This window comes from Tyto alba, unplaced genomic scaffold (assembly GCF_018691265.1).
Source record: "Tyto alba isolate M040663 unplaced genomic scaffold, T.alba_DEE_v4.0 Super-Scaffold_3, whole genome shotgun sequence".
In the NCBI taxonomy this organism is placed as follows: Eukaryota; Metazoa; Chordata; class Aves; order Strigiformes; family Tytonidae; genus Tyto; species Tyto alba.
The window spans coordinates 2427912-2444211 of record NW_024881304.1 but is presented as its reverse complement, the minus strand read 5'-3'; the positions used below and the strand labels follow the sequence as shown (position 1 = coordinate 2444211).

The 16300-nt window shown below is 40.9% G+C and overlaps 1 protein-coding gene across 3 annotated transcripts in view; it reads right to left on the bottom strand.

Annotated features, from left to right (window-relative positions):
• The window catches only part of SFMBT1 (Scm like with four mbt domains 1), a 90232-nt gene that overhangs the window by 35557 nt on the left and 38375 nt on the right, over positions 1 to 16300 (bottom strand). For all 3 annotated transcript variants that reach the window (XR_006165976.1, XM_033004640.2, XM_042799672.1), the window contains exon 2: positions 3398 to 3564. Coding sequence is in view for 2 of the 3 variants with exons in the window: in XM_033004640.2 (XP_032860531.1) it covers positions 3398 to 3425 (28 nt within the window). In the remaining variant the exon portion in view is untranslated. The remainder of the gene's footprint in view (positions 1 to 3397; positions 3565 to 16300) is intronic.

The following is a 16300-nucleotide window of genomic DNA, read 5'->3' as shown; positions in this document are numbered from 1 at the left end:
GGGGAGTTCAGGTGCTTTCCTTTAGGAGGCTGACAGCTGAGAGCTGTGCTTAGCTATAGGATTTAACAAATCTATCTGCTGGTTTTCATATGTGGCCCTGCTACAGCATTCCAGGTTATTTAGTGCAGCACTTACTGAATCAATGTGGAACATGAAAAGCTCATTGAATAAAGCTCCAAGCAAAAATACTATGTGAGGTTTCACAGAGAGAACAGTAAACTAGTTTTTTAATTGTGGCATACGGTAGGACTACATAAACCATGAAAAATCTCAGAAATCAAGTATCTATTTTTCAACATCTGAATGCAGAAACACTCCAAGAGCATGGCAAAAGGACCATCTCTCTGGTAAGGCTCATGCTAGCTGGAAATCTTTGAGAGTCAGAATCCAATTGCCTTTCTAGTTTTATTGGCAGGACAGTTGCAGCAGAGCAGGCTGTGTTTAAATCAAGTCTTTCATCTAGTCTGTTGGTATTTTTTGCAAGACTCTACTGAACAGCACCACCCTCACAGGTTAGCAGATCCCAGGATACAGAGAAGACCATTTTTATGAAGCTGAATTCCTGAGGGGCCACATGTCTATATTAAACATCCTGATCAGTCTCAGTTCAAACTACTCAGTAAAACCTCAGATGTTTACACCAGCAATTCTCACTACTGTCAGAAAACATGCAAACTAATACAACAGATGAGAACAAGGAAAACCATATTTAATTCATTTAATCCTAAAGCACAACTTATTAATCTCATGCTGCATGGGTGTATATATATATATATGTTCTCTCTTTCTCCCCATGTCCTTAATTGTTACAAGTCCTAAATGAGGTCAGCTTTCTACTACAGAGAGATAAACTTTTTCTGTATCAGACAGGATGACCGAGACACACATTAGCTCAGTGGCAAAGCACAACTTTGGCAAGAGCAGGGAAAGAAACTCGATACAATTCTCAACTCCGTGGCCTCACCACCCAACTAGTTTTTGTCAGAAAAGCTTTCAAATCAAGCTAACATTTTCTCAAGTAAAATCTAAGAAGTGTCCTACAGATGTTCTGTGGAGAACACTTATCCACTCTGGAGGTGAGAAAATCATCTGTAAGAATATTAGAAGTTTCCTAGGCAGGTATATCACTTCCCGTTTATCACTATTTCTACTAGCATTATTGTGAACATTAACTCCTCCTTTCAGAATTTTACCATGAATTATGTCCTGCTGCCCTCTGATACATCCAGGAAGAGAGAGAATACTGAACTGTACCATTTGGACACAACGAGAAGGCAGTGAAATATTAAGGACATTAGCCCTTAAAAACACCTGCAATTGAAACAGGCTACACCAGACTGTTTTGATCTTTGGCTAGAGTTAAATTCTCACTGCAAATAATTTTCATGCATCTTTAATGTGATTTAGTTGAACACTGTCATATTGGACATTTAAGTACATCACACTGAAGTCTGCAAAACCTTAAATTAAGGCTAACCTAAAGGTTTCTCACCCAGAAACTTAGATATATTTCAATCTGATTTTAATAACAGTTAATCTTTTTCATCTATACCAGCTGCAAGGCCATGAATAAATAAAGACAGATTGGAATTTCAGCAGCTGAGAAAGACTGTGGCAAGAATGAAAGTTGTCTTTTCCTGCCGTAGTGCAGGAGAACATCACAACCAACACCTTTGACCACTGTCTGGGTTTTCGTACGCAGAGAACCTACAAGATGCATGCAAAAAACAAAAAGACAGAGACAAATTTCCAAAAACTGCTAAAAATTATCAAGTGGAAAAAATAACACCGGTCACAGAATATGAAGGGCATGTTCCATCAGTGGTTGGGACTGGTCTAACTCAAAGCACTTCAGGAAACAGTATTAGAGAGCACAGCAAAACCAATGTGTTTATGTTTACATGGGTAGCATTTGCTGGAAACTATCTTTGAACTCATCAAGTAAAGCTCTCTTCAGTTATTGTTTGCTTTTCACAGCCACGTGTACTCAAACCAGGCACAAAAAGGATGCTCAGGAAAATAGTTGTTGGCTAATTTCAACACAGTATCATCCTTTCCTATATATTCCAAAAGCACATAGAGAGGACTGTGTGACCTCTAATACTTTCTGAGGAAGATGGAAAAATGTCAATAAAGGTTTCAGTACAGAGGGATGTGCTATCAGCCTGTGAACACCCTATCGGTGACCATGTATACATCTCCTTACTGTTCTTCTCAGCTGCTCAAAGCCTTTTCTCTTTCTTACACTACATAACAGAAGTTTGCAGATTCCACTAGCAGAGGAAACAGTATTGGTATGTGCTTGAAGACTCTCTGCATACTTGTGCATACTGCTTTTTCTTGCTTATTTGAGGATATAACTTTGACAACAACTTGACTGATTTGCTGTAATAAATAATCAAAAAGCATATTTCAGCATCATAAAGCAGATGATAGCATTCTGATAAAAGCACTGTAGATTAAAATAATGTTTAACATTTCTTCAGTAACACTGATAGCAACTGGACTTCCATAAAGTAAAGGTACAAAAACTACCAATAGAGAATTGTCCTATGAGAAGAGCTGCTTCTTGGACAAGTACCACATGAAACACTCAGATAAAATCCTAATCCAATTGCTTATACTGGTAACCACAAATTAAAATGTACTTTATATTAACTGTACCAACTTTGTAAGTAGGGACTTCCTCAAGGAAAAGGAACAAAGTATGGCAGGCAGGTCAGAAAAACGGATGGTCCTTATCCCCGTAAGAGTTTACAGTCCCAGAACTGTTTCAGAAAGCTGTTAGTATCCCCAGCCATCCCAGACTGACACTCTTCCCAGCCTGGTGTTTCAAGGTGAACCAAAGCCTGAGATAATTTATAGTTGATATCCCAAGCCTATCAAAGCAGGCACACCACGGCACATCAGAAAAACAGACAGATTACAATGGCAGCAAACAATTTCAGTTATCTGACTTTTTAAACCAGCAGCACAAGCTTGTCAAAGTATTAAGAACAAGATGAATACAATGACAGAACAAGATAATATTAACTACTTTGACAGACAAATGCCTTAAAATGTTAAAGACACTGAGATTTTCATAAACCCATCTCCTTATAATGGTACCACAAAGAAGAAAGACACAGCTTCTTAAAAACACAATTACTAAGGTGGGTCAGATTTTGTTCTACTTTAAGCCAATGATACACTCTGCTTTTGAAATAGAGCAATAATAAACATGAGCCCTGTAGCCAGAATCTAACCCAAAGTCATTGAAATTTGAGTTTCTCCCTGTGTACAATACACAGCATCAAACACACGCACTATGAAACATTCACTGTGCTCATCTTTGTTCCATCTTGCCTGCCAAGTTTTTTGGAGAATTGTTAGCCAGGGAGCTCAGCTGGACTATTACCTCCATCATACTGCTGTTCTCCATTCATCTCCACAGTAGCCCAGTGGTTATTTTGAGCAGCCAGAAGCAGGGGAATCCAAGGTTGTCACAGTTTGGTGGTCATGAGTTGCCTCCCGCCTTCAATTCTACTGGCAGCCAGGACATTCAAGAGGGATCCTGAAAAACAACTGAAAGGAACAACTAATAAGAAAATCTTTATTGGATTTTAACTACTTTTAAGACATATTAAAAACATTACTCCTGCAATAAACCAAAAACCTTAAAGCAAACAAGGGCATCTCACTGTGTTTATGTATGTTTAGGTATTCCATACCACTCATCTGCAGATCAGACTGATTCTAGAAAAAAAATATTTCCTAAATCAGTCAATTATAAAACTGACTCAACATCTTTTCAGCCCCCCAACAAATCCAGCCCTCTCAAAAGCTCCTTCAACCCTTCACATGGCTAAAGAAACAGGGAACTAACCAAGCCATGGCTTAGGAACAAGACAAAACAAGAATCCAGCTCCTTTGTCACTGGGACCAACAAAAATGTCTTCATTTAGGAAAGCCAAATTGATACTGGCAAAGGAAGCGCACAATCAGGCTAACAAGATGTCTGCTCAGGCTGTGGGTTTCCAATACTTGGACATTTGCTTTCCACAAGCCTTCAGGCAATTTGCAACTCTGGTCTTGAAGAGCTATAAGACAAGTTTAAATATAGGTATACATTCTAAACTTACTAGGTTCTTAATAGCTCAACCAAGGAGCCATCACTTCATCACATTAACAGGACTTGAAGACACCAGTGAACTGTTCTGCTATGACACAGTAGCTCATTTAATATCAAAATGTTGTCTCTTACATAACTGAAAAAAACAATTAATACTCTGTATACCAAGATACAATCAAGATAGGTACTTTATTTAAATTTCATTTTATAATATTTTACCAGTCTTCAAATTTTCTTTGTTTTTTATAGCAATTAATTTTATTGTATATTAGTTGGTAAAACATATTTTAAGATATTCAATACAGGTAGTCACCTGTCATTCTGTATACTTAAAAGATGTCTGTTCTGACTTCACCCATGCCAATGGTTCTTCAAAGAGAAGCAGTCCTGTTCAACAGCAGAGGACTGCTCCTAACTACATTACATTAAAATGACAGAACTCCAGCCTACCCATAACACATAGTCCTTCCACTTAACCAAATTTCTTAAGCATCATCTTCATCACCAAGGGACACAGCCCCTCTCTACTCTCTTAATACTAATTTCTGCCAATAGAGCCCCAAACTGTTTTGGAGACAGCATGAGAAGAAAATTTTGCAGTCTGTTTTGACAAACCCACCCTACAAATACAGAGGCTGTACAAATGTAGACAGCTGAAACGTTTAATGCCTTATTCTGTTACCCCAAACCAGAAACTATTGCCCTGCATAACATCTGAGAATGGCAAAATGGCACATGTAAAAATAATGCCCTGAAACTGTTTTTTTCGTTTTTTTTTTTTTTTTTTCCACACCTGTTCTACTACACACATGTATGTGTCATGCACAGAGTGTTTTATAGTTGTGCAACACAAAGGTATTCCTGCCCCAATGTGTATCAGGGGAAAATAACCTAGCAGGTTTAAAAAAAAAAAAAAAAAAAAAAAAAAAAAAAAGGGAGCAGAAATACACTCCTAAACATTTTGTAATAAGAACCCATAACTTTCAAACCTATTCCTATAAGCAATTATATCATCATTTCATTATTAATGGTAGAAATCAGGGAAGGACAGGTCTAAAGCAAGCCCACTAGTTCACTGCACTGGCAGTGCACTGAAAGTACTTTTCCGCTACAAAACTCTCCACTAAAGCGAAGTTATATAGTAAACAAAAGCCTAGGTTACATGTTTGTTTATTAATATCACACTTTGGCTGACAACTTCATATAAATCAATTAAACGGAGCATGAGGGGACCCTGAAAACAAGATTATTGGCTAAAAAAAAGATAAATCTTCAAATACCCTTTGCATTCTTGTTGAGCGTTTGGGAAGCACCTGTTTACTTTTTTTAAGCAAGATATCAGAAATATTGTAGAGGACTAAAAATCAGGTTTTAAAAAATGATGGCTGCACTGCTCACCTAAACACATTTTGAATAACTATGGTTTAAACAAAGGAAGCCCTACACATTTGAAAAGTCTTAAATTTTTTTGAGTGTTGTATGGCAAGGGCAGTGTCACTGTCCCTGCTGACAGCAGTATCTTTAGGCTCTCATGGTCCCCATGCAAAGCAAGTTAATCAAGACATGCCTCCACCACTTAGACACAGAGAACTTGGAAAGAAGGAAAAAAGGTGAAAAAAAAAAAACCAACAAAACAATCCTTCCCAAATACCATAATTTTGTTTTGTGGAGGATTTCCATGGCTTAATTGTAAAGTGCCATGTAGCAGGCTGCAAATGTCCTGGACGTGTCTGTGGAGCATCCAGGCTTGCTAGCTGGCAACATCACACAAGCCAAACCAAACTCCAGTTACACTTCAACTGAAAGTGAGATCCCTAAGTTTTACTGTAGACTGAGCTACAGTTTTTGGCATGAATTTTAGGGAACTGCAGTGCAAAGCACTGAAAAGCCTGGCTGAAATTTCCTGTACACAACACTGGTAGCTTCATTCACACACAAATAAAACAATAAACTTGAATAGAATTAAAGAAATAACCAACAACACTGCTCGGTGGTGTCGGAAGTTCTTAAGTACAATAAAAAATACAGCCAATTTTAAAAACTTTCAATACATATGAGAATAAAAATTTTTACGACTAGTAAGAGGTATCATTAAAAGCTCTTTTATGCCACAAAAATCTACTGTGTAGAAGATATTAATATGGTTGTATTCATTATTGCTTCAGGAATGCACCTGGAAGGGAATTCTGCTGCCAATTTCTGCTCCCCTCCATCTCAAAATGACTGTGGCTCAGCATATACCTACAAGGTCACAAGTTAACTCTCATTTCAGCTCTGTCTCTATGAGAAGGTTACTGAGAAATTAAGCACAGGTACCAATCCCTCTATCAGTCTCCACTGGTCCCTTACGTACTTCTTCCATGCTCTCAGGACAAAGCAGTGCAGGGTAAGCGAACGCAACTGCACATTCCTAGGCTTCCTGCAGACAGTGACAGCCTAAGCTTCCATTTACTTTATGAAGTAATGCTGGAAGATGATGTCACTGGCAACCTGCACGATGCTTGGCACACAGGGAAAAAATAGCCACCAAAATACTTCTTAATCATTAATCAAAATATTTCTTGGTAATGGTCTGTTGTAAGACTATCAGCTGTCACACTGCTAAGCCAAAACAAAGACTACGCTGTGAAAAATGCTGAGCAAAGCATGTAGTCCAACATATCTGGGGATATGCCATTGGTTTCTGATAGTGTAGCCCTGGCAAAGTACTCTCAAAATTTAATGGCAATTAAGATATTTTCAGTTTGTGAGATCCAGCTCTCAATTAATTTCTAGAACTAAACTAGGTGATGTAAAACTAACTCAATCTTTTTTTGCAACATGGAAATATTTAAGACACACACAGCCCCCCTCCCCAGAACTAAACACCAAAGAGGTTGTTTATTTAAAAGATGCCAAATACTGGCTCCTCCCATTGAAGTTGATTGATACTCTGCCCAAGTCAAGTTCGGTAGCTATTCAGGATTTCATAAGCAGCTCTGGTGTTTTACATACACAAAATTGAGAGTACTTTTAATTAGCACCTGCTGTGGCTGATGCTTACAGGCTGGCACCCCAAAGATCACCTTTTGATAAATCTCGAGGGGAGGGGAGCACAATTGCTGCTGGAACAGAGCTGATTTGGAAATACTGTGGACTCTTCAGTCTGACTTCTGCATTTCAAACCTCCTTTCAGCACATGAAACATTCAGATGTTAGCAACTGGAGGCAGCATTAAAAACAGTTACAGTTCATTAAAGCCAGATGGCTCACTTGAATATGAAAAGAAATCAAACATAAGTTGGATGTTGAATTAAAGGAAATCAGCTAGTGTCTGAGGCTTAATATTATTTTAAAACAAAGGTGCAAGAGACAATGGGGACAGGAGACATCCCTACGGACTGGGGAAGAAGCTACAGAAAGGGTCTGGTTTCAGCAAATTCCTTCATGTAAAGGCATCCAGTAAATCTATTTCAAAATCCTGTGCCTACCATATTAAGCTTCACTCTGCACAGGCAGGCAGAAAACCTGTTGCAGAGGTCTGTAAGAGCAGGGAAGCGGTTCTGAAACCTACAGCTCTACCACTGAATACCAAGATAAATGACTGCTAACACAACAAGGAAAAGTAAAGGTCCTCTTTGTTCTTGGATCATACCCTGGAGGCAGGAGGAGTGGGGATAAACACCTTCCCCGTCCCTATGCCCATTCACACATATACCTGTGCTGTTTCACTTCAAGGAAATACTAATTATGTGTTCAATACAAGGGAGAATGAATGCACATGCATTTCATCTAAAGACTTTTCGTAACAAATTCTTCATTGTAGGGCTCACAGCTGTGGAGTAAATAGCGTCCTGTTCAGCACATCTTCTAATTAGGTCCAGTGTTTGCAATGGAGATTCTTGTTGGCATTTTCAGAAAGAAAAACTGTTCAAGACAAAAGCACCCCTCTCCTACAAACTTCTGTCTGAAAAACACTGAGAAAGAACCACGCGAAGTACAAAACAGGTACAGACAAGCGCCCAGCAGCAGCAGCAACCCTTTCCCAGTGCAGTTACAACAGGAAACAACCAGTCATTCCTGCGCTTCCTCGTACGTTTTAACTCAGTGACCCTTTCAGTGAATGCTCCCAGTTCATCTTACTAATGCACAAGTTCATCATAAAAGCTCTTCTGTAGTTAACATCTAGAGCTCTTATGACAAAATCAGCTGGAGGGAGAGACTTTTCCTTCCCAGAGACGACTCTGCACCACGACTACCTGCCAGCGGGCCCAATCCTGCCGTTGCAGTGGACGGAGCTCTGAGACGCAGCGGCACACACCCTCCCAAGCCTTACTCCTGACACTGCCACATGCAATCGCAGTTACAACCTGCTGCCAGTTCCAGATGCTCACTTGCCCTCTGCTTTTATTGTAACTGCAGAAATAAGCAATTTCCACAGCCTGCGAAAGACAACTTCAAGCTTTTTTTTTAACCTTTTCCCTAATCTAACAGCTACAGTCAATCATGAATATAGGCATCAGCTGCCCCTTTGGCTACAAGAAGATGAGACCGTGGCTCCAGGGGAAAAGGGGGCATGTCTGAATCAAGATTTGTATGTGACTGGGTACTTGCAGGCCACACACCTTATCAACATATAAGCAGATCTAAGCTAGTCAAAACGCAGTTGGGCACGGTCCTCTAGCCTAGGAGATAAACCAGGCAGAGAACACCAGGCCTCTGGAGAACACATTTGCACTCTCTCCAATAACAGAGACCCCACCCAGCCTGCCCAAGTCTCTGCAAGCCCTCACTGATAGAAGAAAGTAAAAAAATGGAAAGGACCATGTAGGATGACAAGTTGAAGAGTTTTAAATTCCAGTATAATTTATTTAAAATAAATAAAAATAAATCAATAGCACAAACGAAACCCAACATAATAAACTATTCGGGTAGGAGCCAACTTTATTTTAGGTCCAGTTCTAATATGCAGTATTTCATTCTTCATAAACATTTTTATGAAATCCATTACGGGTATAGTGGTGAGTTTCACATCACAGTAGTTTGGAGTACCCTTAGTATTTTCAGCACAAAAAAAAGTAAGATACTTAGTAAGTAAATTTCTCAATCAGAATCAAAATCAACAGCACTGAAGAATATTAACTTTCAAGCTATTCACTGCAAGATTCATTCATTCTTCTGTAGCAATGCACTCACAGTACAGAAACACCCAAACCCTCCATATTAGGGTCAGTACATTTCCTCAAAACAGCCATATTGGGGGAAAATGTCAGAGACTCTGGCTAGACACTGCTGCCAACTCAGTGGAAGGATGCAGCTGATTACCTGCCATAGTAAATCAGCAAGCAGCTCCATCAGGGTGCAATGGCAGATATTTGCCTCCTTTGAAAAAATCTCACCCTTGAAATCAGGACTGAGAGAGGCAAAAGCAAACAAATATTCAGAACAGCATTCACTGTATGAAATCTTTAGTATCTGTGATGGTAAGAAACTGTTTAAAAATCACAGATCAGCAAACGTCTGCATGATCATTTGTGCTACACTCGGATAAGCAACTCACCAAAACGCCACAAAGCCGCACTGCCACAGGAGCGTGCAAGCCGTCAATGCTTTGCTCGCTCTCCTCTCCCCCACTCGAGGATTTTTTAACTCCATTCACACCATGCAAGAACTGGGTAGGCACAAAACTAGCCTCTGTCTGATCTGCCACATGGAGTACAATTCTTGCTTCTTGTGTTTTGTGATTCAATGACCACATCAATGCTTCCCTAGGCGCCCATTAACTGTTCTTCCTGCCCATAGCACCAGAAGGACAGTACATAGCTGTCAGACAGGATATTCAAATTATTTTCTTGGGAAGCAAAGTATTATACGTACCTACTTTTACACCTTTCCCTCTTGCCCCATGCCCCTTTCATTCCCCCTGCTGGAGCCCATGGCAGGGGTCGTACTTCTCCAAGAAAAGGCATCCAGAGTCCCATACTTCATGCAAGCTCCTAGTTCTCTAAGCCTTTTAGTGTCAAAATAGGGTTTAAGACCTTTCTTGTGATTTTGTCTTCCCTAATTTAGTCACTGACAGTTACAAGCCTGGATAACACCTAAGATACTTTCTAGCTTTCAGCTGTATAAACAAAGTAAGTATTGCACAAACATATGCCTTCCTAGTATCTGACCCTGCACAAAGAAAGGACAAAGTTGAAGACTTCTCAGAGTCTCCAATTTATGCTGGAATTTCAAATTTTTCAAGCCATTTTAATTGCTGTTCTGTGACAAGCAAAAATCAATTTCAGTTGCTTCTGCAGGAAGGGAAACTACCTGCCAGAGAGGCCTTGGCTCAGCACTGCTAGCCACACATGCCCTGTCCTGGTGCCCAACCCTTCCTGAGCAGCTCTGGCTGAAGACTTCACCTTACCTACTTATGTTCTGTCCAGGGACTGCAGTAGTAACCAACAACAAACTACCCTCCATGAGAAATCGTTACTTCATCAAAAGCGGTCAAAATTTCTGAAGTTTCAACCCCTCTAATTTCTCTCTGCCAAGTCACTACTCTCGTCTACTTATCTGGGCTTTGTCCTTGCAAGGACAAAACTTGTGTTCATCTTAACACTCGACTCCTGCTTTTGGCAAAGGAAGCTTTCCTGGAGACATGGCACAGGATACCTGCAATCCCTTTCATCTTTCTGCCTGCCAAAAGCATGCTTGAGTGTACTTATCTGAACAGCTTCTGTATGGCCTCTGAGAACAAAAACCATTGAACGTGAAGATTATATATGTATATAAATGCAAACAGAAACTACTAGCACCAGAGTTAGATTAATTATTAAATTTACTGTATTTCTGTATCACACCTGCACTGCAACCTCTGCTCGTGAAGCAGTACTCATAACAGTTCCACCCTTCCATTTCCCTCCTACTTCCATTGAATCTATTTTAGCAGAAAAGAACTCTCAAGTTGTTCATCCCTCCCATTGCAACAGCAACACTGAGACTCCTCCAGAGAACTGCATTTGAAGAACACACCTTACATTCTTACATTTGTACAAAAATTCTCAGATAATACAAAAGGGGCAAAGGGTCTGCTGTGGAGAATCCAGAACATAACCATCAACACCATCCCAGGCTTACTGTAAGTCATATGGCTTCGGAGCACCTCTGCAGGGGAGGTTAGCCAGCCTGCACCTCTGCAGTCCACTGCAATAATAAACATATTTTTTTTTAATTGCAAGGGTTTATTTAAAAAGCGCCTTTGTTTATGACAGCTTCCCGGGGTTGACCCAACGCCCACAAACAAAGCGGGCAGAACACCAGCACACGCTGCTCTGTTCACACTGAACCTGCAAACCCCAAAGTTATTTACAGACTTTTAAATCATTGCTTCTTCATGCACAGCCACCTTCAGGACTCAGGCAGGTATCCCTAACGCACTCGCCCAGCATCACCCCAGCCCAGCCGCACTCCTTGTCCCTCCCGCGGAGCCCCTGCCCTGCCGGCAGCACAGCCATCGCGTTGGCAGCACCCAGCCCGCACCCCGGCCGGGGGCCGCTGGGCCAGGGCAGACACAGCTTGCCTCACTGGGGAGCCAGTGTCAGAGACCCTCATGTCGGGTTAAACGCAGCAAGTGGCTGGCGTTACACAGGCAAATAAACAAAAACCTCGCAGCAGATTGATAGGTTACAGCCTGACAATCCTTTCTGCCTGGAATATGCGGAAATGTTGTCTGTAAATTTGCATTTTTATTAGCTTAAGAATATTTACCAGAGAAAAGGAGAATCCATTTTGTCACAAAATTGGACCAATGTTCATGCCTTTAAGTCAACCTTTTATTAGAGCTGCTTGTACATCATAGAAAAACAAACAAACAATAATCTATTTAACACAATTCTGCTGCTACAATATGTAATGTTTATCTTCCTTCATTTAGATCATGCCAATTTATGCCAGTTTTCCAATCCCAACACCTGCCTGAAGTCCAGTTGCTTCCAGGATTTGACCTACCACCTGGATATGCCTGACTATACACAAAACACCTCTAAAGCTGGAAAGCCTGGTTAATTAATGTGAAGTACTCAGGTCCAGTTCAACAAACTACGAGATCTGCCTTTATGACCTGTGCTGTGCTACCCAGATGGAAAAGCAATTTCCATAAGACTACACATTAAGTCCAGGTGAGAATGTAGGAGTCCCAGCTCTGTTCCCAGATAATTCAGGTGCCACTGGACAGCCACAGCATTCACTTGACAGGGGAACACCACATGACAGAGTGACCCAAAAAGTTCCTTTGTCTTTATAACTGGTTGCAAATAGAAGCTATTAAGAATTCTTAGTTTGATTCTTCAACATTTAGGATAGTGGGTTTTTTTGCCAAGCCATTCAGATTTGGTTTTGGTTTTTAAATGCAAAATCTCCAGTGTTATTGTGCTTTCTCCATCTGCTTTCTACAGCATACAGACTACAAGAATATTGGGGGTTACCAGCCAAATAAAGAAACCAGACAGAACAGACTGCTCTGTTTTCACTGTTGATTTTTTTTATGACGTATCGTATAGCACAAATACAATTGCCTAAAGTTACAAGCTGGATAAGAAGATGAAGGAAGAATGTGAAGTTCCTGCTGCTCCCAAGTCCCAGACAACAGCTCGGCAACTTCTTATCTTCTGTATAAAGACAGGCAGCATGAACAAGTAAATACTCTGCCAGTAACATGTAGTATCATTCATGGTGAGATAAAATAGAGTGCTGAAATGGAAAGAAAATTACTCCTACCTCTACTTCTGAATCCCTAGTGCATTTAAGGATCTAATCCCACAGGACATAATGACATGATACAGATGGCTGCCCCACAGAAAGTGATACGCAAGAGTTAAACTGCCAGCAGCAAAATAACAGCCATCGGATTAAGGGACCCTTAAAACTTAGTTTGAGCAGCCTTTAAGTGAAATGTATGCCACCACAAACGGCACTACGAAATACCTGGTTTCTCAGCTTACTCACAGTAACTACATTACATAAATGGGTACAGTATCCTGGTTTAGACTTTTTAAGTGAAATGACTAAACTTTTTGTCAGAGTCACCACCAGTCTCATTCTTCTAGCTTGAAATGAAAATACACAGAACTCTCCTGGATGCTGCTCAAGAGGCAACTCTGAGCCAATGCCCAGATTTGAGATCTGCAGTACAGAGCGCTAGAGAGCACCCTGTGGAGAGCTGGAGGTGGCAAAGCAGACCCCGTAAGTGCTTAACAACTATTAGCTCCAAAAGCAAAAAGAAAATCACGCCCTTTCCATGGCCTCAGGGAAGAACACTTCCATTGCAAAGTGACAGAAGATAAAGCACCAATGGATGAACATAATAAGGATGCAATACTCAGCTATTCACTATGTGAGAGAAGAGTGTTTTAAACCAAAAGGTATATTCAGTGCACATATATTTTAGGCAAGTATCAAAGATACAAATCCATCTGTAAATGCCTGAAACATGAAAATTACCAGAGAAATCTGAAAAAATTCATCTGTCAGAACAGCATATTTGGAAACTAATTTCAATGCATGAAGGATGTCAGTCCTGCAGATAAAATATGAAGGTCAATGCAGTCTTAACAAAGTTACAATAAATAGCTCCATAATACTGCTGTGAGGCTCGATTTATTCAAACAAGTTCTCTTTGCAGATTCATATTCTGTGCATACGTTATGGGAAAGTCTGTGGATAAAATCCGAGTGGGACACTCAACTTGGCTCAGTGCTCAAGTCATGTAAAGCAAAAAACCCCTGAACTGTCTTCCAAATCTTTTTTGAAATTGAACTCTTATTCCAGAGAACAACCTAACGGACATCACCACTGCAGACAATGCAACAATTAAAGGAGAAGATGTGGAAGGGGAAGGAAGGTACTTTGCAAATATGACATTTAAAAAGAGTCAATCATATGAAATGCTTTTAATATGTAAAAGCATACTCCTGCTTGTCTCCTTTCGTTGTCATGTTATTGAAATAGTACACAATACAGAAAAAGGTAATGTATTACACCCATTTCTCAGAAGAGCTCCTAAACTACAAACTCACCCAGGAAGAGCAACTCTCTCTTGAATGTCAACACAACCACGGGACAAACTCAGACCTCATCAGCCAGGGAGGGCTCACACCACATCCAGACATTTGAGATCCACAATAAAGCCCAGCTTAACACCAAGGACATTTATTCCCAAAAAGGATACTCTTCACCCCACCGATACAGAAGTTAAATAGGTTTAGCTTCTAACCTTTCATCAACACATTGACAACTAGTTATAGATCCCAGTTTCCTAGAGGAGCTCCAACAAATCTCCAATTCAACTGGTGCTCTTCAATGCACGTCACTCGTGGAATCACAGCAAATCTCCTAGATTCTAGTTTAAAAATAGACTTGCTGGTCTAACCTTAGGGTCCTATTTTAAAAATATTGGCACTGATATTGGGGGACAACACAGGGAGTGGCATCTCATTCATACTTCTTTACAGACAGGGAGCATCAGGCTTTCTTCCCTGAGAAAACAACTAACCCCTGTTAGTCAAACTGTCAATGGTTCGCTAGAGTGAAAATTAAGATGGAAAATACCTGGTTTCAAAGTTTGTAGTTTTGGTAACATATGATTTCAATTTAAATAATTCAGGTTTAAATGTAATGAAGAATCTGTGTTTGGTTTTATGCATGCTAATGATACTTGAACGTATAGTCTATATAGACAGATGCAAATGTAAATCACACTGCTGTCCAACAGACAGAAAACCTTCTTTAACAAGCAGTGTCACTGAAAAAAAAAAAAAAAAAAAGATTGAAAATAAAAGCTGCAGAAGCAAATAAGACACAGGTTTATCAAAAGCACTCATCTCAACACATCGAGTTGGATCGAAACAGACACAGAACTCATAATTTTCCTTATGAAGAAATTAACTTACTCCTGGGTAGCCAGTGCAGGTGACAAGAGCAGCGAAATAAAACAGGGAAAGCCTGTGGCTGCAGAAGTCCGTTTTGGCAAGTGGCACCAACTATCATCTTCCCTAGCAAGGACTCTGTGCTACCTACTATCAAGAAGTAAGCCTCAACCTACTAAGGGAATTCATATGCCAGAGCCAGTACATTTGGGAAGTGATAAAGGGAAGGAGGATTTTTAAAAGTGACAACCGCACCCAGCACTCATTTAACACACTCCACAACGCCACCTCATCATCACTACCATCAGTGCTCAGGCCTTGCTTTCAGGAATGCTAATAAGCAGTTTTTCATTAGAGAAGAAACCCAAAAGTAAACAAGAGTACAAACTTTCAAGAGCCAGGACTCCAGGCCTGTTGTGTCATTTTCTTCACAAAACCATGCTTCAGAGTACAGCACCACTTCAGGACTCCTATGCCTCAGGTTTTTGTTTTCACAGCTTAATTTCACTGTTTCTTTACCGTGAAAGGCAATGTCTCATTACCACAGAAGTACTGGAACGCTACCAAATAGCACTGCAGACGGCAGGTGCCGGCGCTATCGCAGCATCTGCAACAGCCCCGCTGCGCACTCCCCCCTCCCCAGCCGCTCCGGGGAGCCAGCAGCGGGCACGCACCCCTCGGCTCCGCAGGACGGGCCCCCACCCGGGGGTGCTGCCCCTCCACTCCTCCTCCCAGCCGCTGCTGTTTCTCCCTGGGCCCAGCGAAGCACACACCAGCTCATCTGCAGCGTCACCAATTTCATGATGGCACTACACAAGGAGAAAGAGGATCAGCACCACAGACTAGAGCAGACGTTTGAAGCGGCTCAACACGCAGGTATCCTCTTCCTCTGCTAATAGTTCTTTGCAAGGAGAGCTCTCTGTGCCCTGCACTAAGTCAGCTTGGGGTGAAAGAGCAGCAATGACACTCTCCTCCTCCTCCCTGCAGCTCCTGCAACCTGTGCCTGACCCACTCCTCACAAAGTCCTCTACTAGCACATTATAGAAACACCAGTAGCAGAGAAAATTAAATAGTAGCAGGTTTCACTTCTTCCATAAGGCCATGTTCTCTTCTCCTTCCCCCTGGAAGACCAGCTCAAGCATCAATTCAAAGCATGCTACTTGTATATCATCCAAATGTTACGACCTTGACAGGACTACAGTGATGTCCTACTCAGAGGCATTCCCTAATTTAAAAGCAAAACCATGACTGTGGATTACCATCTCAAAACAGAGAGGAAGCGAAAAACAAAACCATGATT